At 49.1% G+C, this 25992-nt stretch overlaps 1 protein-coding gene across 1 annotated transcript in view; it reads right to left on the bottom strand.

Annotated features, from left to right (window-relative positions):
* UBE2O (ubiquitin conjugating enzyme E2 O) overlaps nucleotides 1-25992 on the bottom strand; it is a 47421-nt gene that overhangs the window by 3941 nt on the left and 17488 nt on the right. The window contains exons 2-17 of the mRNA XM_072351622.1: nucleotides 21511-21570; nucleotides 17749-17859; nucleotides 16997-17094; nucleotides 15466-15529; nucleotides 13513-13656; nucleotides 12761-12870; nucleotides 11863-12013; nucleotides 10566-11068; nucleotides 8459-8613; nucleotides 7688-7800; nucleotides 6866-6991; nucleotides 5739-5828; nucleotides 2794-3451; nucleotides 1604-1740; nucleotides 1174-1377; nucleotides 662-719 (exon numbers count right to left, since the gene is read on the bottom strand). Coding sequence (XP_072207723.1) covers nucleotides 662-719; nucleotides 1174-1377; nucleotides 1604-1740; nucleotides 2794-3451; nucleotides 5739-5828; nucleotides 6866-6991; nucleotides 7688-7800; nucleotides 8459-8613; nucleotides 10566-11068; nucleotides 11863-12013; nucleotides 12761-12870; nucleotides 13513-13656; nucleotides 15466-15529; nucleotides 16997-17094; nucleotides 17749-17859; nucleotides 21511-21570 — 2782 coding nt within the window. The remainder of the gene's footprint in view (nucleotides 1-661; nucleotides 720-1173; nucleotides 1378-1603; nucleotides 1741-2793; nucleotides 3452-5738; nucleotides 5829-6865; nucleotides 6992-7687; nucleotides 7801-8458; nucleotides 8614-10565; nucleotides 11069-11862; nucleotides 12014-12760; nucleotides 12871-13512; nucleotides 13657-15465; nucleotides 15530-16996; nucleotides 17095-17748; nucleotides 17860-21510; nucleotides 21571-25992) is intronic.

Below are 25992 nucleotides of genomic sequence, written 5' to 3'. Positions count from 1 at the left end.
TGGAGTCCAGGAGGGCACAGACGGGCTGGGAGGAGCAAAGTCCCCGTGTACTCGAGGCTGCAGCCTTTGTTCTGTGTCAAAGATTTCTCAAGTCACATTCCTGGGCTCCCTGCATAGAAAGTTGGCCTTAAGGTGGAGAACCGATTTAAACTGCCTCCAAACTGGATATTATAGGGCAAAGCTCTATTGACAGGAAGCCCTGGGGCCGGCCTCGACACACCCCTGATTATTCTGCTTTAGGAGAGTAAACAGCAACATCAAGAGCAAAAATGTGCCCCAAGTAGATGACTCAGTGGGGGTTAAAACAGTCCTGTAAATTAAGTCCAGTTTAGTAGCAACTTCGGTGACTGGCTGGGAACAAAAAGGTTCACCTTTGTCAGCTCCGAGTAACCAGCAGAACAGCTCAGTGGCTGCAGGAAGAAGAAGGGAAAGCATTGTCTCAGAGAGCTGGGACACAGCCAAGAAAAATCAAGGCATGAGAAAAGCTTGTACCTGCTTGGAATGCTGAACTGCAGAGATAAGGACACTGCTTTGTCCAGCGAGGTGAGAGCAAAAGGCAGCAGCAGCCCAATTGGCACCGCACGTATCAACCCCCTGCCAGACAGAAGCTTGCACTCCCCCCTGCTTTTTCCTGTCCCACAGGTTCTGCAGGAGCATTTACCTTGGATGGAGATGAGTACTTGGAGGAGGCTGGATTTACTGGTCCACCTTTCTGTCCCCTGAAACACACACACACACAAATGCATCAGAGGGCAGAAGCACCACTGGTTTGCTCAGCAATAACCACTGGATGAAGCAAGACCCCAGTTTCTCTACATCCCCACCACTAAGATCCTGTGGTTTGCAGCAGGAACAAGGGACTGACTCAACAAACACAGGACGTGCTGGTGGCCCTGCAACACCAAGTCATCTTCCTTACTTTCTGTCAGCCCAGCACGTGGCCTGGCCATGCCGTCTGCCTGGAATGGTGTAGAACCACACACCACATCAGTCCCAGTCCCAGCACTGCAACCGATCCACCTCCAGACATCTGGACAGCCTGAGCTGCACCAAGTTTAAGCACTAAAGAGCAGACATCACCCAGGACTCCTGGCCTGGATGGAAGCACCTCCTTCCAGCAGCAGCCTGGCACAACCACTGTGACCTGTGGGGATGGGTAGAAGGAAGCATTACCTTGCCTATCCACGTCCCCAGGAGGCTGACACACACTTTGCCATTGTCATACAGGTTGGGATTCAGTCTCCCGCTGCACTGGGAGAGGTAGCGAAAGAGAGGCGGCACAGCAGGGTAGATGTTGGGGAGCTGGATGTCAAAGAGAAAGAGGCCATCTTCGTAGGGTGTGCGTGTGGGCCCTTTTATAAGTGCTGAGAAGAGGTCCTGCAGAGAAAGGTGAAAGAAGAGAGTGAGAAGAGTGGAGAATCTCTGTTGTCTGCCACCCCCACTAAGGGAATGCAAAAGCAGCCATTCAGAGTAATTACGATTTCACATGCTGCTCACATTCCTGTGGCTCTAATGTAAGGGATTGAGGCTAAGCAGGGAGTTCCAAGCCAGCTGGACTTTGAGCCCAGTTCTAACACACAGAAATCGGAGAGCAAACACTTGCCATTCGATCCTCAAAGGTTTTAACCATGATGCCATCTGGCAGCGAAGTGGCCAGCAGAGCCATCTCCTTCCGCACGGTGCTAAAGAACTTCTTTGCTTCTGGAGGCTGGAACTCCATTTTCTTGAAGGCATGGCTATCTGTGAGTCAAGGAAGAGAGCAGAATTAAAGCCTGCCTTGGAAACCACCACCAGCTCCTTACGAAGGCAGATCTATCCATGCATTAAGCGTATCCTTCAGATGAAAAGAGATAGGGGACATCAGCAGAAGCTGCACAAATATCTTCCTGAAGAACCCCAAAGACAGGAAGCCCTAAAGCTTTTCAATATAGCCCAGCTCACACATCAGCCCAGGGCAATTCAGCTTACTTTGGTGCTGAGCCAGGAGGCGGTCCAGTGATTATTTGCTTTTTCCCCACACGGTACAACAGCCACAACCTGCAGCTCCTGTTCTCTTGGTCTTGCAAAGGTCCCTGTCACTCTGCTGGGACAGCAATGCACACCAAGCCATGACCTGCAGGAACCAGAGCCCAGCTCCCTGCTTTTATCTGCACACACCTGCAGCTTCAGAAGAGCTCGGCCACATCTCCTCCCCAGCACTGCTTAGCTGGTGGGCTTGCCGAGTGCTTTGGGCTCTGCTGTCACCTGTGTTCCACACAACCAGATGCTCTTTCTTTATTTTTGGCAGATGAATGTTAACAAGGACGCTCACCCAACCAAGGACATCCAGCACAAGAGCACCAGCTGTTCCTGCAAACTCCAGCACTTTAAACTGTCTGATCTACACAGCCCTCCAAAGCTCATTTTCAATGCAGAAGAAAGGGAAATCCATCTTAAGACTTGGGAAGTAGCTCAGCGCCTAGAGATGCCACCTGGAAGCCAGGTTTAAGCTCCCAGAATGAACTGCTCTACCAAAGTTGCCTTAATTTCTCCTCCCCACTTAATCAGCTACGAGAAAGATAACAGAATATCCAACCCTAGAGGCCTAAATGCAAAGGGGAACATGGCAGCACAGGGCCTTCCCATGGCAGCACAGGGCCTTCCCATGGCAGCACAGGGCCTTCCCATGGCAGCACAGGGCCTTCCCATGGCAGCACAGGGCCTTCCCATGGCAGCACAGGGCCTTCCCATGGCAGCACAGGGCCTTCCCATGGCAGCACAGGGCCTTCCCATGGCCTGCCCTGGTGCACTCACCTGGAGCACACTCCAGCACAGAGAACACCTCTCCCTTGGCACTGGTGAAGGTGACTCCAGGTTTGCCCCCGCTCTGCTGGCACAGCACTGGTGTCTCACTGGGCCACTCCGACCTCACCGGCGTCTGCGCCTCTGCTTTTTCCTCTTTCTTCTCTGTCTCCACCATGGCTTCCATCTTTTCCTCCTCTGCAATAGCCACGTTATCCAAGGTTTTCTTGAGATTTTCCTGCAGCTTTTTAATATCGTCCAAGAATTTCTTCTCCCGAGTGGGTTTTTCCAGCTCCACAGTTGGGGAGGTGGGAGAACCAGTCAGCAGCTGTTCCACAGTCATATTTTTCAGGCTTTCCAAGATCTTGATGGCTTCCTTCAGTTCCCTGAAGCTCTTTGGGGCTCCATCCTTGCCAGCTTTCTCTGCAGCAAGATCTGCAACTGCCATAGCCACGGCTCCCTGCACTTGTTCCTCCACCTTTTTCACCTCCTCTGCTGCCGGCTCCTCGGGCTCCAGCTCCTCGATTCTTGGGTGGTCGTCTTCCATGAGGCCGTTGTCTGTCTCCCAGCTGTCGCTTTCATCCTCCCACTCAGAGGACGCCCCGCTGGTGCTGCCATCAACAGAATCATAGTCCGACTCCTCGATTTCCGACTCAATGTTGTATAAGTGCTAAAGTAGAGCAGAGTTAGAAAAGGCACCGAGTACTTAAGGCCAAAGTGCAGTGTTTTCATTGGTATTAAATGGAGACAAGTCAGGTCCCCCCACCCATGAAAAGGGAGCTGCCAGCTACAGTTTGTGAGGCTGTTCCAACCCCTTCCATCTACTCGTGGGTGAGACATGATCCATAGAACATCTTAATGGATGACCCACACAAACTGAACCAGCAGAGCCCCATCCTCCACCTGTCAAAGCAGGGCACTGGGGGGAGATGAGGGCAGGTCTAGGCGGGCTGCAACCTTCCCAATGGCTGGGACAGAGCCACCAACAAGAGCATGTTAGTGCCAACCAGCTACCCGAATGTCCCAGGGGCTCCGAACACAGAGCTAACTCAGAAGGTGCTGGGTATTATGAGTGGAGTTTGTGTTTCTAGCTGCGCTGGCACAGAATATGCTGCTTTGGCTGCCTCCACACTCTGTCCTTCCACAGACAATGCTGGAAGCAGCAAACAAAATTCACACACCAGATTTCTCCTTCTGTGGCTCACACAGCTTGCTGTCAGAGCTCTGCTATGCTGCTTTAGCTGCTGTATGTGACTACCACTTAAAATTCAGCTGGGACAATAAAGCCTAACTCAAGTTGCTGAATAAGCTCTTACACAAAATGTTCTCTTCCCCTTCAGTACCGAAAGCAGAACCCATCCACGCTCCATCCAGCCTCATCTGCTCTAATCATGCTTTTGCACACACTACATCTCTCGTGAGGTTCCCTGCAGAGGCTCAGAGATGCACTCGACTCCACCACAGAAGCAGAAGAGCAAGAACAACTTTGCTTCTGACGCTTGAATGATGGCCCAAGGGCCCTCCCAATCTTGCAAGACATGATCCCAGATGCTAAAGCACACGGACACTCAGTTCTCTTGTCAAAGCCTGGAGCTGAACCAGCCCTGCTCAGCCAGTTCTGTGCCACCCAGAGACAGGCAGCCAGTGGGGGGGGGGGGTTGGTTGGGTTTAACACAAGTGACTGCAGGCAGGAAAAGCCATCAAAACGCAGCGCCCTTAAAGCTAATCCAACTCTGAGATGGAAAGTTAGCCAGTTATGCCATCTTTATTTTTAGAGCTGAGAAAAAGCACCCAGGCAGTTTGTCTATGGCATACGGGCAGGCACTGAGAAATCACAGTTTTACTAACTGATAATTCACTCCTGACGTTTCCCCAACTCCCATAATTACGCAGACAAGCAGAATGGAAGGGACCAGCGTGACACAACAGGAGCTGCTGGAGCCCCAGCACTGCGGCGTGAGAGCAGCCCTTTGTGGGGCACACAGCAGACCTCTGATTGTGCCTGGCATCCAAGCACATGTGACAACAGGGGGAAGGGAGACAGCAGCCTGCTTTGTAACGCTCTTGTCCACTGCCATAGTGCAGGCATTGACTATTCTACTGTAATTAATGCAGAGATGCTTGGCTTAAAATGGAATCCTGATCAAGGACTTTCTCCTTGCAGAAGCAACGTTGTTCACTGTCACGCTGCTGGAGATGGGACCCTACAGAAGCAAATCTGCTCTTCTCTTCAGGCTGTCTGGATTAATTTAAAGCAACAAGGAGAAGAGATGTGGGATGGAACTAAGTGGAACAGCGAACACAAATACAAGACCATACAATATGAGGCTGAAAATAGAACAATGCAGAGGACAAATGAATGGGGTTACATGGATTGGCAACACGGCGCAACATTGGCCTGCCCTCAACTCCTCTCCCTCCCTGCCTCAGGAAGACATTTGGATCTCACCCTTATGTAGGTAAGGTCACAATTTGTGGCTCTCATCCAGCTTCTGGGGGAGCTTCTTAAGACAAAACACTACAGCGCTGTTTCACAAGCCAGACAGAAGCAGCAATATTTTTTCAGCTGTGCTTTAGTTGTGCAACACAGTGAATCTGGGCTCAAGTTAAAGCTGATGATCGCTGAGCTCTGCAACCCACTCTGCAAAGCAGCAGGTGCTGTAGGCTGTGGTCAGAGACATGAACAGGCAGTGCAGTGCGTGCAAAACAACCAGCAGTCTGCCTACCGTTTCCTGGCAGCATAATATTCTGTATATTCTAAAGCCGTGTTGACTAATTAACTGATCAGTCAGCCTTAAAAAAAGTGAGAATTTCTGTGTGCTACCAGAAGTGGGAAGCCCTGCTGTCATGGGAAGGCAATAATAAATAGAGCAGGATTCCCTCGCACACCGACTTTCATTGCAGCCTGCATTTGACATCGAGACTTGCGGAGTCACAAGCTGGGAACAGCAGCTCACCTGAGGCAGGATGATAGTCTTGGAGTTATCAGCCCACACCACCTCCACTTTACTGCTGACATCCACACGAGCCACCTGGCCGACCGAAGGCTGTGGAAACAAGGGCAGCTGGTCAGTTTCATCTCTTTTCCAAGCACTTCAGTGCAGAGCAGGAAGCTTCTGAGAAACAGATGCCCCTTATGTTGGTGACCTGCAAACCTGGACCTCCCCAAAGCAATGCCTGCAGCTTGGCTGGAGAGCCAGCTGAGCAGGAGTAACAGCAGCCCTGGGGCTACGGCCTTCCCGAGGGCAGCACCATTGGGGTACCTGCCAGAAAAGGGACACGGCAGTCCCCTGGAGCAGGCTGCCCTCTAGTGGGGTGCCACGAGCCGGGACCTGCACTTTGGCCCCCCCAGGAAGGCTGGCAGCAGCTTTTCCAGAGTGCACAGACAGGTACAGACAAGCTGCAGCTGGCCCAGGTTGTGCTCATTAAGCAGCACTGGAAGGAGGTTATCTGGGTCAGCCGAGCAAGCGTGGATGTGCTCCGTGCTGCTGAAACAAGAACCGCAGCAAGAGCCATCCTACACCAGCTATCCCTTTATTAGGGCAGCTGTCTCAGTGGCTGGAGGGCTTCCAGGTAAAATAAGGAAACCTGCTTCCTAGCAAACTGTGTCCTCTACAAAACTGAGTGCTCTCACTCTCTCCCCAGATCAGCACAATGATCCAAATCAACACATATATAGTCATCTAAAAATGAGAACCCCACTCTTCTGCGGCCCAATGAAATGGTTTACACAACAAACTCGCCTCCACTCTTGCACAGGAATGCACAGAACGTTCTCATGTTAGAGGTTACTCAAATCCTAAGCAACCCTTAAGCCTCGTCTTAACTTTGTTCTTGTTCTGCTATAGTCTCCATTGACCCAATCAAAGCATTTCAGCACACTCTTTCTGCCAGCCCAGGAGATGTGCTATGTTTCTCAAGACAGCAGAGGATACAATAACAATAATCCATCAAGCTGGAGAGTCCAGGATGCCCACGCAGAACCTAAGGCTCCAGGCCAGGGTTCTCCCACTGACTCTTTTCACATGCCCCAGCACTAACACCAGGTGACACAACAGTCGTATAAATAGCATTGAGGACCAACCTCATCTTCATTAGCTGTGGCTCCATCCGAATTCCCGATGCGAATCACGATGTCAGTGGTGCGGAAGCGGAAGTCTGGGTGGTCAGCAATGTCATACACACTCACATCTTCTTCCTCCCCAATCAGCTGCATTGGAGACAGAACGCAGACACGTCAGCCCTGGGATGCTGAGTTCATCTTCCCAGCGCACCTCCAACACCTGAACTGCTTTGTGTTCCATCTTGTCACTCTTCTGTTGCCTTAAACTGCAGGAAGGAACTGCTCACGTTCCTTCTGCCATCTCATCCTGTAGCACACCAAGCAAAGAGCTCTAATGAAAGGAAATGGGTAGTATCTCTCTTCCCTGCTCACCCTCACCTTTACCTCCGGTTCCACATCAATCACACGCAAGGTTGTTTCATTCCCTTCTGAACAGCCACATTTCTCAAGGCAGTTCAGCGGGGCCCAAAGAAGAGCATTTACTTTAGAAACAATCTGAGGCAACAGGAAATGTCTGATAAAAAGCCTGTCAACTGATGGAAAATATCTTTCCTTTTCTTTATTAGAGGAGTGCTAGGAGCTCCCAAGTCACAGCAAACAAGCAGTGAAGTGGAATGCCTCCCCAGACTATCCTGATGGATCCTCTCCTTCCACCAACTGGTGAAGACACCGTGGGGGAGAAACTCTGACACTGAACTCAACTGTATGTGAAACCAACTGTATGTGATTACTTCTAGGCCCAAAAGCACACGACTGTTCCCAGCCTCAAGGACCAGCTCCACTGCAGATCTGACTGCCAGGTTTACCTATAGGGATTCATTACTGCGTGGCTCCTGCACTTACCTCCACATCATCTCCGCTGGATTTCAGCTTGAACCACTTCACCACGCAGGTACGGCCGATATGGTCACCAGACTGCACGACTCCATACACACCGGGGTCCTGGGAGCTCTGAGCTTTTGGATGCAGAGGTAGGAGGGGAAAAAAATAAGCAAGTTCAGTGTAAGAGCACAGATTCTGCACACACCCGAGGATGTCAGAGCCTCAGCTCTCAGCTGAAACCTTCCATTCGTGAATAGTGGTAGGAAACAGTTCTTCCTAAGCAGTCAAAACTGTCCTCAGCTAAGGAGCTGCATTTGAATAGGGTATGAATTGATGGTGAAACAAGATGATGGTGCATTGGAGAGTGTAAGCACTTTGGGGGCCCTTTTACCCAGCACAGTAGCAGGTCCTTCAAGGAAAGCAGCACAGCATCAGCTGTTCATTCCTGCCCTGGGTTTGGGACAGAACTCGGTGCCATTCCCACTTTCAAGGAGAAAGCAGGCAACTTCTACAGAACGCTGAGCATCCTGGTTTTGTTCCTTGGTGTTTATTCCTTTCACAGCTTGCCTGTCACAGTTCAACCTTGGTATTAAACAACAGCTGTGTGCTGATACATGTCACCTGAATCACTGCCAGTCCCTGGTAAGGCTCTTCTGTTACCTTTACCTGACCATTTCTAACAGCTACCATGAGATGGGCTGCAACACACACTAGGGGGTCCAGAAGGAAGAAAACTTTGCCATTCAAAGCATGTTTGCTCCCTGAGTAGGGCATATTTTTGACACTTGATACCTCTTTTGTCTACCACGAAATCCCCAGGGCAGAATTCATTGTTGTCCAGATGATGGACTGGAATCAGCTCGTTGGAACGAATGTTGGTCTCCACGGTGCCATCCTGCCACATCACGTCAGCTGAAGTCATCGTGGTCACCACCTCCACTGCAACCCTGCAAACACGGAGCCACAGTGAGTTACCAGAGGGAACTTCAGCATCTATATCAGCCCGTCCACAACAGGAGACATGCTGAACATGAGCTCCTTCCCAGCTGTCCAAACACGTATAACATCTGCCTGCAGCTCAAAAATGAATCCCAAGCATGCAGCCACAAAGCACGTGCTGGTACTCCATCACAGAGCGTGACAGAGGTTGGATGCATCCTGTGCTGCAGGAGACGTGTGGAAGATGAAGATCTCATTAGCAGAGCTTGCCCAAGTTGCCTGCACTCCATCCTGCCTGGCTTCACACAACTCGCCTTTTCAATCTTGTGCTGATTTGAAGCACAACCTTGACTTTGCTGGCCAGGCCTCGCAGACACAACACAAGTGCTGCATTTGCATTGGTTTCAAGTCAAAATGTGAAGAAGACACAAGAGGCTGCTCCCCCCATCCCTCCCCAGCCCTCTTTTTAATCAAAGTCATCAGGGAAATATTTTTAAGTGGAAATAATATCAGTCTGCATTCTCAGGGGTCCACGTGCTGCCCAGAGAGCTGCAGGAAGTCTCAATATGACGGTAAAGCAGCGTGCTGAGCTGGCACCCTGCAGGTAGAGGCGGCCCTGAGCTGACACATCAGATCTGGTGAGTGACCCATCTGCTCTGCATCTCTCAGCAGTGCTTGGCAGTGCACCCACCAGAGCTTCATCTGAATATTCAGACAGCAAAGAGCACTCACACTGAGCTGTGGGCCAGCTGCCGCATGTGTCCTGTAAAGTATAAACACAGATGAAACCCTAGCTGAAAAAGCCAGCATGTCTTATACTTGGAGACACAGTCATGGCTGCAGTGTCTCAACGCCAGGTCTCTGAGTTTCTCTGTGTGGAGTCAGAACTGCCATGGGGATTTCTCCCATCTAAGCTTTCCCTAATGAAGCCTTTAGTGAAGGAGAGATGCTCAGCAGAAAATGTAAGTGAAGTGAGAAAGAATCCACAGCATTCCCAGTAATGCTATCCCCTATTCCTGTTTTTGCTTCCATTCCAATAGCGATCTGCTGAGGACTGTGACCTTCAAGGAGGAATAAGAACAGCAAAGCTAAAATACCCAAACTCAGTGTGAACAAAGTCCAGTGCAGTCTCAGACTACTGGGTCCCTTCAATCCTGGTGGCACTTTCTTGGAAGGACTGTCACATGTTACTTGCATTAGTTTATTTCTGATGCAGTATTTTTATACAAGTCATCCAGGAAAACCAGCATGGCAGGTTCCCCAGCTGCCAGGTGTCCTTGTTCCCTCTGAAAATAGTGCAAACATTCTCAAGTTCAGAAGGAGATAGAAAATGCCAAGAGATGCAGTTATTTCTACAAGTGGGCTGATAAGATGCAATCCTCCCTCTCCCAGGCTACTGAAATCAATTCCTCCCAGGCTTTCAAGCAGTGCATTTTGTCCATTAAAAAACAGAATTTGGCAGAAGCTGCAGATACCTTTGCAGAGCAGGATGAGGATAAAGCAGAACCCACTGCAGTACAAAGCCCTGCCAGCACTGAGCTCTGTGAGGATGAGCTGTCCAGTCACACTGCTGTGGTTTGTCCTCAGCCTCTCTCTGCAGAACCACCACCCAAGTACCCAATTAGTGTCACATCTAAGCTATGTGATCTTTATTCACCTCCTGCTCTGTGCACAGAGCTGAGTGCAGCACAGATATTCCGCCAATGCCCTGAGGCACAACTGAGCCGGACCAGCATCAGAGTCACATCACGTGGCCACAGTTTCATCAGAAGCTGGACTGAGATCAAGCTGATTTCACATAGGCCACTGCACAGTCATCGCAAGGTAATCACTCCTGGTTGCTAACAAGCAGTGTCCCATCGTGAGGCACACCATCATCCTCCTCTACCCACGCTGAGGAGGTGGTTTACATCTGAAAGGGATTGTAGCAACTCTGCCTAGGTTTGGAAACCCAACTCACCTGTCACCTGGCTTAAATTCTCTTGAGATCTTGGTCTTCTTTTTCTTGTGCTTCCGCTTCAAGTTTTTAATGGAAAGAGGGATGCTCTTCTTGCGGCCGGTGCCGCTGCCACTCTGGGATGAGGCAGTGGAGCTGGCAGAAGAGGTGACAGAGCTGGTATCATCCGTGTCATCAGCTGCCTCATCATCAGCATCCTGCTCCATGGACTGCAGCCTGTAATCAGCTGATCCCTCATCTTTCAGCAGAAAGGGAGGTTGCTGCTGTCTCACTGCTGCTCCCACTTTGTCCTTCCCTGTTTCTTCAGGCTGCTCCTCCTTCCTCTCCCCTGCACTCGGTGCACCGTTGGAAGAGTCCTCCAGTTCACACTTGGAGCCAGGCTTAAGGTCTTCTGATTTTTGGTCAGTAGCTGTAGCAGGCTCTTTGTCTGGGGCTTCAGCGGTACCCTGAGACTCTGGGGAGCACGACATGATCTTCACTATCTGCTTCTTCAGCAGTCTCCTCACCTGCAGAAAGCAGATCTGGGTCAAACAACGTGCTTATACACAGCAAACCGGCAGATAACCCAGGAACGGTGAACTCTATACACAGAGGAACACGGCACTCCAGGGGTCTCTGCAGAATAGTCTGGTGTAGTGAAATGTGCAAACTAGGAAGAGTCATGCTAGTGGTAACATTACAACCATCTCACCTTCTTAGAAGCAAATACCAGCAGCAGACTAGTCTGCAGCAAGTCAGCTTTGCTCTTTCAAGCTATTTTAAGCAAGCTCTGAACTTTCTTGTTTTGGAAGGTCACAACAGGTTGCACAAGTTAATCTATGCAAGACGCAGCTGCGCAGGGAGGTCACCATCCACACTGCTGATATCCTGTTATTCTAGGAACACCACTGCTCTACAGCCAACATGTAATGTCACAGCATGACTCATTTGGCCTAGTAAGCAGGTACTCCTCAGTATCACTGCAGTAAGGATTGGACTGAATGCTTTGGCTCCAGGAGACACCTGAGGATAGGTGCGTGCTTTTGTTAGCATAAGCCCAGGCTGTCAGAGCACAGCTTCACCCCTGCAAGACAACACCCCTATGTTCAGTGTCCTCATGGATTAGCTGCATTCCTCTCCCAGTGCAGCCAGACTGCTGCACAAGGTGACTTCGCTGCTGGCATCAAGAAGCCATTACTCTTTACAGTCACTGCAGGAGTCACATTTTGGACCGCAGGAAGATTTATGCTTTAAAAACCGCAGCAATCAGAACCGGTCAGAGAAGACACATTCCCCTCCCTTTATCCTCCCCCAAGTTCACCTTTTTGGCCACAGATCCTTCACCCAGGACACAGTTCCTCTCAGGGCATTCACAGGTGATTTTTGCAGGTTCCACTTTGTCTGGGAAGACATAGAGGCACCTTTCTCCAAGCTGCCTCTGCGCATGGTCAAAGCACCCCAGACGTTTTACCCTAAAAGAATGAAAGGAGAGTCGTGAGCAAAGCAAAAAGGCAATAATAGAACCTAACTGCAACCAGGGCCTTCACAAGGCTGGCACATCCTCATAGTAACAGCACTTTTGGGGTGGTAGAAGCTCACATCACACCAAGCCTTCCCAGGCACACAGCTGCAAAGGAGGAGTGGGAAGTCTCTCAAAGGACTGCTTAGGGACACAAAGGGATCGGGTGGAACACCAGTAACTCCTTCTAGTTCTCCTTCCCAGAGACAGCTGCCAAGATGTATTTCAAGTGGGCAGTGCTTTTTGATGCCATCTGAGAGCTCCCCTCCTCCAGCTTCCCTATGAGCTCCAGGTAGAACTATGCTGTGTTGCACTGTTACTCATCTGACTTTTCTTTCTGAATTTCATCCAGCCCATTTTTGCAGCTGCAGCCTGCAGAGGGCACCAGATGCTCCCTAAGCACCAGTGTGGGTCCGGAGCAGGACACCTTGTTTTACTGCACACACAGTTAACAGGTGAAGCCTATTTCAGGCACAAACAGAAGGACAAGGGTATGCATTTGTTGACTGGAAAGCATTCAGAGAGGACGGTGGGGCATTAGGATTCGTTGTTATTCCTTCACTCTTTTGCAGTTTTGGAATACAGGCATATAAACAAGGAGAGGGGAAAAAACAAACAGCCCTTTGTCCAACCAGCTGCAGGCATGTCACCCACCTTCATGCAGACCCTGACAGTGCAAAAGGCTTTCAATTGCTCTCACCTAGACAGGTTCTCCTGGCTGATTATCGACGGTGGAGGACTCACACTGTCAGTACCTCCAGGACAGAAGCTTTTAGTGATCCAAGTAACCTTCAGTTCTACCACCTGTACCTGCAACACAAAGAGAAAGGGGTTTCATCTTTCAGCTTTCCCAAATCTGTGTCTTGGATCTGAAAATTTAAGTAAAGAAAAGCTGCAAATCTGCTTTTGTCATTTAAGGTGGCAAAGTGTAGTTTCCCAACATCCAGAACCACTTCAGCTTCTCCATAGCATGGCTGTGGGCAACCCTGAGTGATCCTACAGCTTTTAACTTCAAGATGGCATCTGGCTTTGGAAGGAAGCTATAGTTCATACAGCTCAGCAGTTCAATGTCACAAAGACACACTAAAGGACTTGGAGCTGCTCCCTCTTTCAGCAAGGAGTCAGCAACATTCCTCCCTTTCTGGATAGCACGCAACATTAACTTTCAAAGGAAGAGGTGCTTCCACTACCCTAATGATCAGCCCTACAAGCCTTTGAGTGTACTGGCACATGGTCACCTTACAAGGCGCCAGCAGGGACCCTTGGGAGGAAAAGCCAAACCATGCTCAAAAGTCCTGTCAGCCCACAGTGAGAAATTTGTCACTTCAGAACAGAACCACGGTGCATTTGCTCTTGGGGAGGTTACCATGGCAAGCTGACTCTGCTCCAAGCTGCCAGCCATGGAGATGTTCTGTGCAGAAAGCAGCCCTGTGTCAGCTTGGCAGTTCTTACCTCTTCCACCACCACTCGGAACTTGCTTTTTGTGCTCAGAACAGGCTTCACACCCGAGAGCCACTGCACGCTGGAGAAGACTTTAGAAGGCCCAATGAGGACTTGCCCAGGATAAAAGCCATATGAATCATCAAAGAAGAGACCCTGTGAGGGAAAGGGAGGAAAAAACAGCATAAAGGACAGAAGTTTTATATTGCAGCCTTTCCCTTCCCTTGTTCGTGATCAGCAAGACTAATTTAAAGGAAGAAGTCTCACCAGCAAGTTGCCCATCTCTTAAAGCTCATTCCTGAAGCCAACCCAGCAGTTTCTATAGCAACCTGTTCTATCACACATTCATACAGGATTATGACTCAGTAGGGGAGAAGCAAAGGTATTTGCAAGAAACAAAAGATATGGATTTCACATCTATGTTCTCAGTAACGAGCAGCCACAGAGGCCACAGTCCTGGGCAGAGACACCTGATCTCTTTTCCATGCTCCAGTTCAAGCTCCTGTAGCTATCAGCCAGCCAGGGGATTCCTGCCTTCACTCCTCCATCTGTCAGACTAACTTTGAAAGCCTTCTTCCTGCCTGGGGTGGATTAGTCAACACAACAATCCTATGCAAACATAACAGGGCTGTAAAGAAAACAATTATTTCCTAGAAGTCTTTTCCACTGATATCCAGAGCGATTTGATGAGCCAAGATTCAGGATGTGGGGGCGGACAGAACAGTTTAGAGTAGATTGAATACAGAGCACAGAAATGTAGCAAGTCTTGTAATTTGTCAGAAAGGATAAGAGCAGTGCAATGAGATCCAGGCCAGGTGTGCACTTAACACAGCAATTCTGAGCGTGGGAATCAAGGGTAACACTGGAGATAACTCAAGTTTAAGACAAAACCGTGAGCCTCTGTAGGACTCCATGTGTTCTGAAGGCAGCCTGGCTCAAAAAAGAGATCTCAAAATCAACTCAGAATTTGGATGCTGCTTCAATGCGGATTTAGCGAGCACAATAATGCCATGCAACCCAAAATAGCAGAGACTAAAATACCAGAGAAAGTCTAGCAACAGACCACACCTTTCTGTGCAGAACAAGAAAGCCACAGCAGCGCATCATATTACAATTATATCCCATTTGCTCCTCATGAAACAGGAACAGAAATGCAGTTTGAGATCTTTGCTATGAAGGCTGGGATGGATAAAGCCTGGCTGCATTTTAGTTTTTATGAATTACACACCGTTCTCTCAGCCAATTCCAAATAAAGCTGCTGGGAATGCAGCGAAGCCCTGCTGATGGCGTTTGGAAGGAGAAGCAAGCTGCTGTCTGCTTTGGAAGGTGAGGAAGTTGAGATTCCATCAGCACAAAGCTGAAATGCCAGCAGAACTTTCCCCACCACGATATGGAAAACTCCAGCACGAGGGCAGCTCTCCATTCAGAGAATGCAACAGACAACAACAGCAAGAGAGTATTCTACACCATCTAGAAACGTGCTTCTAGCAGAACATCTTTTACACAACGTGCCCTTTTCCAGAAAAAAGCTTTACATTTTGAAAGTATTAAATGGAGCAAGAGCCTTTTCGAGCACATACAGATGTAATGAGCAGACAGTGAACCTCTTTGACATCAGCCATCTGACCGAGCATCATACAAGTTGTTTGCAAAACACACAGTGGGATACACTTAGTATTTGCTGAAAACCTACTTGTTAGTAATCCTAGAATGGTTTGGGTTGGAAGGGACCTTTAAGATCATCCACTTTCAATCTCTCTGCTATAGGCAGGGATACCTTTAAGCTACAGCTTGTTACACCTTACTTAAGAGAAGATCCAGCCAAGTGTTTTTCAGATGTAATGCATCACTTAACTTTCAGCATCTATAAATACCTGTGGTTTTGCCTTCCCCCTCTCCCTCCTATGCAAAAACCTTATGAGTTAAAGTTGACCAAACAGGCTCTCGGGAGAACCAGAAGCTCACCGAGTCACTGACGTGAGGACAGACGTCATACAGCTTGGCTCCATCTTCTGTGCTCATAGAACACCTGGAGAGCAGACAAGAGACACAGTCACATTTCCAGAGCCAAACAGCACCAGATTAACTGCTGCTGCCTGAGTGGGTCTGTCCATACGCATATTGCTGAGCCTTTATGGTCCAGAACAGAATTGGCTTGTAAAAAACACTGCCTGGGATTCAAAGGCTCCATTCAGCAAGTAAAAGACAAGAAAATGAAGTAATATGAAGACAAGAAAATGAAGTAATATGTGAGGTACTGGTCAAGATTTGTCTGCTGCAGAGGCCTCATTGCTTATCCACACCGGCGCAAGAAACTAAAGGCAGTTTGGGTACGTTTGCTTCAGTAACAGCTTTATGTCCAGACTAAGTTCTGTGGGGATTTCAAATGAGTCATTATAGAGATTTCAAAAACAGTTACCTCATTTGACACAGCTATGTGTGAGTCGCTAACAGAAAGGTTTTAAGCTCCACCAGTAACTGCAGGTGGTGCAGATAGAGAAGAGCAGCTATTTCTCACTCCCAGTTTAACAGATGTTTAAGAACCTTCCAGTTTGGGTTAACCAAAAACTCCAGCAGTCAAGAAAACCACAGAAGCATCCGCCAGTCGTCTTTTATAGCTTTTGAAATGCTCACTTATCTTAGAAAAAAGCTGCATGCAAAGCTGTTTTTCCCCCTCTCTATTTGTTTTAAATCATTACCATCCAATTTACACGACAGATGGGCTGTTTCCCAGCTGCCATGCCTGCGTGCCTCCCAGCCCTCCGCTGGCTCCTTCCTTCCTCTGCATCACTCAGACCAGACAGACCTCAGTACCATCACAGAGTTCAGAGGGCTTCAACTGACACGTTCCCGTCTGACACGCTCAAGGATCAAATTCAAACCATTTACTGGCTCTGCAGAACTACACATCGAGGTAAGAAGAAATCTCTTGCAATGCTTCTGGTTAAATCTCCCTCAGGAGGTGTGGCTTTAGGTTACATCTTTGTTAAAAACATTCCTAACGCTGTTGTAAATAACACTGCAGATAGAGCAGTGCTGAACGTAGCGACTTAAGTTCAACCTTGGGCTGCTTTTTCATCATTCACAGAAAGCACCAGCCTACAAGCTCCTGCGTTTCTGCAGGTGCTTTAAGGTAAGAATCCTCCCTCGCTGCCTGTCGGAGGAGGCACGCTCTCCTACTGAGAAGTCTGGGATTCACGATATGTCAAAACAACCATTTCTTCCAGGGCAGAAGTGCAGTTTTAAAAACCAACTTATTTTAGTTCTGGAGGGCTGATCTGCTGGGACTGACAAAAATAACACCCTTCAGATAACACATTTCCAGAGGGTAATCAGTGGCGTTTATAGATAAAGATGTATTTGTACTCCATATCCGAGGATAAAGCAAGCAGATGACTTAACAGGAACAGATGAATGAGAAGCTCAGCCTGCATCTAGCTCTCCTAAAACAGATTATGATCATGAAAGCTAGGGGGCATTCGACAGAAGGAAGTACCTGGCTCCGTTGGAAAGCTTAAGGATGACTTGGTTCTTCAGATCATACACCTTGCCCAGCCAGCAGTCATAGGCTATATAGTCACCATACATGAAGGGCTGTGAAGAAAACGGGAAACGAGCCTTATAAACATCAGCCCTTCCACTCTGAACCAGCGAGCAAATCCTCACACAGTGCAGACTGGATAGCAACCTCAGAGGGGATTTCAGGCAGCAGCTGCAGACCTTGCTGTAAGCTTGAATTAAGGTACACTGAAGAGTCAGAGCACAGTACAGATTCTCCACTTAAACAGCCCTGAATTTCTGTAGCTGATAAAACCTTACACCACCCAGCAGCCCAAAATCCCCCACCTGCACAAATGGGAGAGCCAGGAATGTTTCAGTTCAACAGAAAGATGCTTGGCTCCCCTCAGCATTCCAATTGCTTAAGCACTAACAACATTGCTGCACCAGTGCTGCGGGGCTGCTCCAACCGTGTTGCCACCTGGCAATCTCCATACAGAAGCTCTCACAACTTAGTGACAACCTTGTCTTCTAAGTCAGCCTGAGCTCAGTCAGGTGCTCAGAAACACAGAGCAGATGGGGAGAAGAGGAGATGCTCCACCTTCTCCCACAGAGGATGCTTTAGAATAAAACCAAGCTGCAGGTACATCTTGCACAGATGCTTCCTTTGCACAAGTCGCTTGGAACACAGCAGCACTCTTCCCATCACCAAAACCCTGGTTCCTCTGTTTGTTTTGGCTGCGTACTCACCCAGATATGTTGCAGGTCTTTGCTGTTGACAGGGTACAGGATGCAGTTGGTTCCTACCAGCTTCACAGCACACTCTATATTGACATCAATTACAGTCCCACACTGGCTGTCCTGGAAGCACAAAAGAGAAGGGTTTAGAACCAAGAGGAGGTCCTACACACAGATGTACACACTCTGTGCATAACCTGCACACAGCAATCTATGACTCCTCACGTAAAGCCTGTTTGTGCAGGATGTTATAAATGGGCTTCACCTGCTGCCATGCTAAAAAAAATCTGGCACCTTGCAGATGTCAAGGTTTCACATCAGATAATTTACAGCTGATCCAATTATGCGGTGGCTGTCATTGCCTCTGCCACTTTTTGAGCGAAGTTTTAATCCTTTTTGTCCCAAAGAAAACACCACATGCTGTCGGGAGCCTTCTGGGGATCGTTTGGCAATACGTACACTGCTTACACATATGGCAGAAGCCTGCAAGGGCAGGCTGCTAACCCAAACACTGTCAGACATTGCAGCTGCCCTGGCCCTCGACAGCTGGGACAATCCATACTTACATTTATTAAAGCCCACAGTCACCATAAAAGTGGGACTGAGGGGCAGTGTGACAAATGCCCTCCTATCAGCAACTTCAAGGCTGCCCTTATCTCAAACACGAAGGTCACTGCACCAAGAGGACTTGAGCACAATGCTGGAAGGGCTTACACTGGGTGAGAGGTGGATTTGTTTGCTCGGTCCACTTATAAGCATGCTGTTCTCTTGGTCACAGCAAATATTTATTCAAGGCTTTCACCCAGAGCTCTGGGCGGCCCTTTTGGAAGGCCACAAGTTTGCTGGTGCTCAGCTCATCTCACCCCACCTCCTGTTGGGAGCCAAGACATCCCACAGCCCAGAATGGCTCCTGGGCAGGTTGCTCAGCGCAGGTTGGCTGCACTTCCACCTTGCATGCTGCAGTCTCCGTCCTGGCATCACGGCAGCCTGTGTCCTGCAGGGTACAGCTCCCAAGGCAATGAAGACAGCAATGTCCTCGTGCCACGTCCTCGCAGAGTCATGCCAGTGTATCAGCAGGGCTGGGGAGCTGGGCTGGCACAACTCAGGGCAGCAGGGTTTCATCCCTTCCAGCTGCTCTACAGATTACTGCCACTTCTAGAGAGGTTCCCTTTGCTTCCCAACTCTCTCAGCTACAGCCGATGGCCGCACAAAGCCTGGCACAGCCAGCAGCCTGCACAGGGCCAGGAGGAGCCCTGCAGAGCCCTGCTGCCCACTGACACCTCTGCAGAGAGCCAAGCAGGCTGTGCCAGAACCACACCTGAGTCAGGCAGCTGGGTGCCTCCTGCTCACGGGATGGAGCAGAGGGTTTAGTTCAGCTCATGTCCCCTTCCAGTTGCCAAGTTCTTGAGTGAGAACAGACTTACAAGCAACAGTTAAGAAAGCAGAGATCAACACTGCGAGTGGCCTGAGAAGCAACAGGAGCACTGGATGTTGGCTCTCCTCTCTCATCTGCTGCTGAGCTGCTTGTTCTGGGTTTATTTACCTCGCTGTCACATGAAGCATCACCCTGCGCCACAGAGGCAGTGCTGCGGGCAGGGAAGTTCTGCTGAATCACTGCAAGGCTGCAGCAGCGCTCAGCAATGCGGTCCCAAAGCAAAAGGAGTTTCATTCCCTGACCCCATCAGACTCCCATCTGAGAGCACAGCAGCTCAGCAAGCTCCAAGACCCCACACCACGTATCTCCCATCCGACTCATTCCCTCAATGCTCCCTTCTAACAAGATCTCCACCCACCACCGCTTAATTTAAAGGGGCAGCAACACCCAAAAACCTCCAAAAGCAACAAGCCCTGATCCCTGACAGATTGCAGCCCTATTTCTGATCTTCCCCCCCCCCCCCCAAGCATCACCTGGAAAAAATGGAGTCTGCCACCATTCTGTATCCATCTGGATGAGACTCATGGGAGCCCAACCGCAATCAGAGAAAATGACCTCATTTCATGCATTAGGCATTCCTTCCTCGCGCTCAGCGCTAGACGAGAAGCACTGAATTGGAGTCAGCTCCTCTCTTGAGGAACAGAGGATTTCGAGTCCTTCCTACCCAAGGTTACAAACAAGCCCTGGGAGTGCAGTGCATACAGAGCAAGCTCCTCACTGTGCGCTTGCCAGGCTAAGCGGTGTGGGGCAGGCTGACACCCACAGCTCTCCTATTGTAAACGTGGTAGTGACTGTTTGCAATACATCTAATGTTTTTCTTTGGGACAGAAGGGCTTCATTGCTTTATTTACCACTGATATTTAATATACACTTGAAATGAAGCATGGGTCATCTCCAGATACACCATGCTTTTGAATAGAGGGGAGGAAAGAAATCGAGTTATTTAGCTACCATCCTATTGATAAAATGATGCTATCAGCCACTAGCACAAATGGTCAAGTAAAAGCCAACATCTAAACATGCAAACTGAAAATAAGAGCGTGCTGGATGCCTGCTGGGACACACCAGTGTACCTACCAACATATGTGCAGCAAGCTGGAGAAGCCCATTTGTGCTCCAAAGAGTATGGAAATCGCAAACAAAAGCAGCGTATCCTCATTTGCCAAGAAGAGAAAAGCTCAAAGTGACTTTAAGATTTCAGGATGGTAAAAAGCATGAGAAACAGACAACTGAAAGGCAGGACACAGAGAACACCCTGCCTTGAGCAAGAGGATACACAGCAGGGTCCAGCTGTGCCAGGTACAGCACCGTGAGCAGCTGATATTTCCATCTGACAGCAGCTCCTTGTTCTGGATTGAAATGTTTTCACAGAGCTGCAAGTTTTACTCAGATACGTTGAATCCAAATTTCCACTTCAAACAAGGATTCGATTTCTCAAGGAAATGCTTGCTTTCAGCATTTCTCAAGTTATCCTTCACGTTGTTTTCTTTTTTCCTACCTTTTTCTTCTCTTTGGAACATCCTGTGCAGAAGGACTGGGTTGCCTTTTTTTTCCCTTAATGGATTGAAAAAAGGCTTTACTTCAAACACAGGTCAGAGGATGGCCTTCACCAAGCACACAGCTCCCCATGTGGTGCAACCACAGCAACCAGTGCCTGTTTGTTTCAGCACCACATGGGCAGCAAGTCAAGAGAAGATGCAAGCATCCACCTGGCAGCCCATATGGCTCAGGGCTATAGGTTAGCTGTGAGCAGCAGCACCGAGCTGCCAGCCCAGCTAAGCTCCTGAGGGATCCCATCTCACTGGATGATCAATACTGGGACAGTGCACCCAGTATGCCCTACAAGGAAACAAATCTCCATCACTCAGATGTGCACAAATACCATAAAGCTAGCGTACAATGACTAGGGCTTAAATAGGAAAGCATCAAGGTAACGATTACAGGCTGCTGATTAAGAGCCAGCTTGTTTTCTGCCAACCTAGCTGTGTCAGATGCTTTGGTGCGTGTCTTGCTTCAGCAATGCTGGGATTTGCTGCAGGTCTGCACTCCCCACATCTCAGAGCAGCTTGACTTGAAACTGAAAGGACACCCGGATGGGCAGGTTTGTCTCATGAGCTGACACTGCCAGGCTGCCTGTGCTCAGACCTTTGCAGATACACAACAGCAGCGAAGCAGCCTTATCGGTATCTCATTTTCAAGGGATGCTGCTAGTTCTATTAGACACACTAAAAATAGAACACAAATCAGTATTGTTCAGTTCCATTCAGGCAATTTGGCAAGACTGAGAAATCCATGCAGCAGCGTTACGATCAAACAGGGACAAGAAAAAGAGCACTTACACTGGAGCTCATATGTCTGACCACATCTCGAGGGACCACAGAGCGATCTTCAAGCTTCAGCTAAAGGGGAAGAAAAAAAGAGAGAGATTGGACTTAGCATTGGCACTTCACATGGCAAACAAACGCACAGCGTTTCATCCTGGACTGAAGAGGCTTCCAACACTCCCCACACATTGCTGGTAGGGGAGATAGCACTGCATGGACCCAACAATTCCTGGCCGGTTAATCTGTCCATGTCCTCCCAGCAGTGACCCTTCATCAAGCTGCTTCACTCATCTGAAGTCTACTAGCACGCTGCTTCATTAAGTGTTATTAATAGGCTTAAAACAGCAAAACCCAATTCCCATCTAATGCATGACAAAAATGCTGTATGAGGGATAACGTCCTCAGCATACTAATGGGGAGGACACAAGGCTGCTTGGTTAAGATTTCCCCCTGCAGAACAGGGCCACTTCTCATCTGCATTTCAGTGCTCAGGAGCATATTTGCATCAATCTGAGCCCTACAAACACATTAACTACATACCAAGCATTTCAGGAAGCACCACATGAGCTGTGGATCAGGGACAAAGCCTCCCTCACATCTCACTTCCAGCATTCGACTCCCTGCTCCTGCTATGTGCATCACTTTGCTGGTTGATCCCCAAACCCACTGTGCTTTGTCAGCATCTCATCCAAGCCCACACCCTGGCTTACAGCCTGCACAGCAAAATTAAGACATAAATCTATAATTTCAGGATCCGGAATCAAAGAGAAGCACCTGAGTATTTATTGCCTTCTTGATGGTGCTGTTTCAGTAAGGCAGGAAGCAAGGCAGCCAGTGGGGCTTTTAGGGCAGCTCCTGAGTCTCAGCTGCAGCAAGGAAGGAAACCTGAAGCCTCCCACAGCCTGAGGAAGCATTCATAGCCTCCCACAGCCCACCAGGGCATAGATAGAGATCCATTTTTATCATGCTTTCTAAAATTATTTGTTGAAGCACTGTGCAGAGAGCCCTTCACATCCAGAACCACAGTCACAGCAACAGTCACATGCCGGTAACTGCACACCTGTGAGCAGCAGTTTGAGGGTTTTAAGTGAAGAGTTCTCTTAATGCAAAGCTTGGTGTGTAATGACAGCTTCATTTCAACACGCATTAGGGCAATGCCAGATTAAACCAACTCATCACCCACCACTGAGCTGTTCTGCTTCGTACTAAATTGAACAACACTTGAATTACCCAAGCTGACGCTGCCTGGCATGAGCAATATTTGTACATTAGGCATCCCAGGTAAATCAGGGAAGCTGTACAAGCATTTCCTTCCCAGCCACCCGCACCTGAAGGATGCAACCATGCATTTCCTTCCAAAAGCAAAGCATCGAGCTCTCTCTGCAGGGGACCACACTTAACCTGCTCTCTGATGGCTCTATTTGCAAAGGCAGCACGACTATTTTCAGCTCTGTGCACCAGACCCACCTGCCTCAGTTGCTAGGATAAGTAAGTCAAGCAGTAGGCAGAACACCAGCCCAGAAATAAATACTTTGCAGGTCTGGTATCATGCAAAGACCATTAAAAGCACAAAACAAACCCAACCGGAGCACACCAGAGTGGCTGTTCCTGAATACAAAGCAGGAGAGGAAGAGTGACTGCACTATGTTATCCCTGTGGTGTGATCATCATCCATGGGAGGCTGGCCTCTCACTCAGCACTGCATACACTTTTAAAACAGGGACTTACAGCTCAGCTGCTATATTTGCCTCCATGAAAGTCAGCATTAACATGGCTCAAGGTTTGTTTCTGCTCTAGCCAAGTGCCTTGCCAACAGACCCAGGAACAAGAACTCTCAGCTCCCCAGAGATGCACTCAGCAGCACACAGAGCTGAGCTCAGCATCCTCCACACACCTCCAACACCTCTCATTCCAGGGATGCTCTGTTTGTGTTGCCCTCACACCTTTTTTAATCCGCATTAACCTACATTCAAAAAGCAAACAATGCTCATAACCACATACACATTTCACCCAGGCAGAAGGGCAGGCCAGCACACACACACCAGGTCCATGGGTAAGGACCACTACAAGCCAAGCAGCTCCTAAGAGGCACAACAGTCCTGGCACTCAGGTACTCAGCACTGAAGCAGGGTCCAAGCTCAGGGGCACAACACCACCAAAGCAGGAACACCTGGACTGCTCCACCAGCTCTGGTCATACTCTGTACTGCATGGGGGTGGTACAAAGCATTTGGGTTTTTGCTTAGGGAACGAGCACCAACATAACCATGTTCCCACTCTCAGCTGAATACTCTCACTTGATGGGTAGCTGCTGGACCCTAAAACTGGGAGATAGAAAAGAACATCACATCATTAAGCTTTTGTTCAGCCCAATGATTTCTTACACCAGCAATCAGCACGCCTTTCCCACAGTCACTGCCTGCTGCTCTCACACACACCAGCCTGCAGCTCAGGGGCTCCTTACCATGTTCAGGGGACTTCTCCATGCACCATGCAGACCAAGCCGTGCTGAGGATCTCCACAGCACAGTGTGGGCACCAGGATGGCCAAGACCTCCCAGCACTGTGATCCACCTCAGCCCAAGGCTGACCATGTCTCAACTCTGTGCCTTCAATATGCAGAAGCACAAAGATTTGGGAGCACATGTTCCATCTGGGTGAGCCATAGCAGTGCAACTTTGGTACTTGTGCTCAGCTCCCAACAGCGCCCAGCTCAGCCTGGCTGTGAGGATGACACCTGATCCAGCACAGCTCTCGCCAACAGCGAGTTAAACTGAGTTCACATTGTGCCACTGCTGTCTCTGACAGCTGCAATGTTTGTCCAGCAAAAAATCAAACCTGGGAAAGGTGCTGGTGTGATCCCACAGCCCCCATCTCCAACACAGTCCCAGCTCCTATGCCAGACAAAGGTTTAATTCCCTACAACAAGAACTCTGTGAATAAACACACAAGCATGGAGGAGAAAAAGCAGCAGACACCCACCCTCCCTTTTGGTAACTGCTTATAACTAACAGATAGGAATGCACAACTGCTGCACATGAAGCCTTGGCGGCTGGCTGTGCTGCCATGTGATGGATGAGCTCCCCCAGCAGTGACCTACCAGCAGCCACATGGGCTCTGTGCAGTGTGGAAGTGCTTCCCCATGAGCAAAGCAGAGCATGGGAGCAGCACAGCAGCAGCAGCCTGGCTTCCAGGCCCTAACCAGCAAAGACCTGCGGCTCCTTCTTGGCTGCTTCTCCACCTCATCCAGCTTGTGTAACTGTTCTCACTTAAGCCATCTCCACACAGCCCTGCTGAATTTGCAAATAAAGATAGAGAAAGCATTACTTGCAATTTCATAAAGCCTGTCCTGTGATAGGGACAGTCAGCTCCCTCAGCAGAAGAAAGGGCGATAGGAAAAAAACACCTTTCAGATCCATCACTGCCCCAAGGTCTCCTCATTAACACGTCACTGTTGCTTTCAGTCCTTAATTTCTACTTTAAACTCTGACTGCACCCCCAAATTCTCTTCAGCTACAACAGCAGCACGGCAATCAACACAAGCTGCTCATTTAAACCCAAACGAGGTATCCAAAATAACAAGTCAGCTGTCCAAATGCAGCATGGATGCACGGAGTGAGATGACAAAGGTTGAGAGTTTCAAAGATCCCAAAGATCTGAAGCTGAGATGGTTTAAAGAGAACTTCAGCCATCAACGCTATCGGTGGCAACAAAGATAACTTATAAAAACATGCTCTGCATAACAGAGTTCACCCTTCTTGAAAGACGTTTCTATTACACTGATCGTATTCTGCTGCACGTGAGCTGTCTAGAAAGCAGGAGAAGGAAGGAAAGAAGGCAGAAGGGAGGAAAGAAGGCAGAAGGAGAATCCTGCTGAAGATGAGCCTTGGTTTGCTCTGAGTTGAAGCGGCTGCAGGCTCCAGACAGGAGCTGCTCTGGGGAAGGAAGGAGGGAAAAAGGACAGCAAACAGGACCTTCATTTCCTACACTTGGCACAGTAGTGTGTTGGTGAGGCTGTTCTGGGCAGTGCAAACAATGCTCTGCATGAGATCAAGGTGATGATTAACTCCAGGGGCAGAAGGACAGAACAGTGGTTGCTTCTCCCTAAATCTCAAAGAAAGGCTTTAAAGGACTTCACAGAACCTAAGATGGCATCAGTACTGCTCCAGCACTACCTGCAGACTGCTGCCATTACAACTCTTGTTCACGGCGCCATGGACATACCAACCCTTTGGCATTCAGCATGATGTGGGATGCATCGCCCCCCTCTACCCTAAGCAGCACCAGCAAACCTTGGGTTTAATCTTACTCTGCAGCCAGCACGTGTGTTCAGAGCAGAAGGCAGCACCTACAGGTGGTCCATAGGGATCCTACTGCCAGCAGCAGCCTCAGCCCCACGCTGCCATGGAAGTAACAAGCCTTTCTTGCAGGCCCTTTGCTTACAGCAATTACAGCAATGCATTCTCACTCCCAACAAACACCTCCAGGTCCTATGGCAG

The sequence above is a fragment of the Excalfactoria chinensis genome, chromosome 17, assembly GCF_039878825.1.
Source record: "Excalfactoria chinensis isolate bCotChi1 chromosome 17, bCotChi1.hap2, whole genome shotgun sequence".
Classification (NCBI taxonomy): Eukaryota; Metazoa; Chordata; class Aves; order Galliformes; family Phasianidae; genus Excalfactoria; species Excalfactoria chinensis.
Note: the sequence above shows the minus strand (reverse complement) of the source record. Positions and strands in the feature narration are given on the sequence as shown.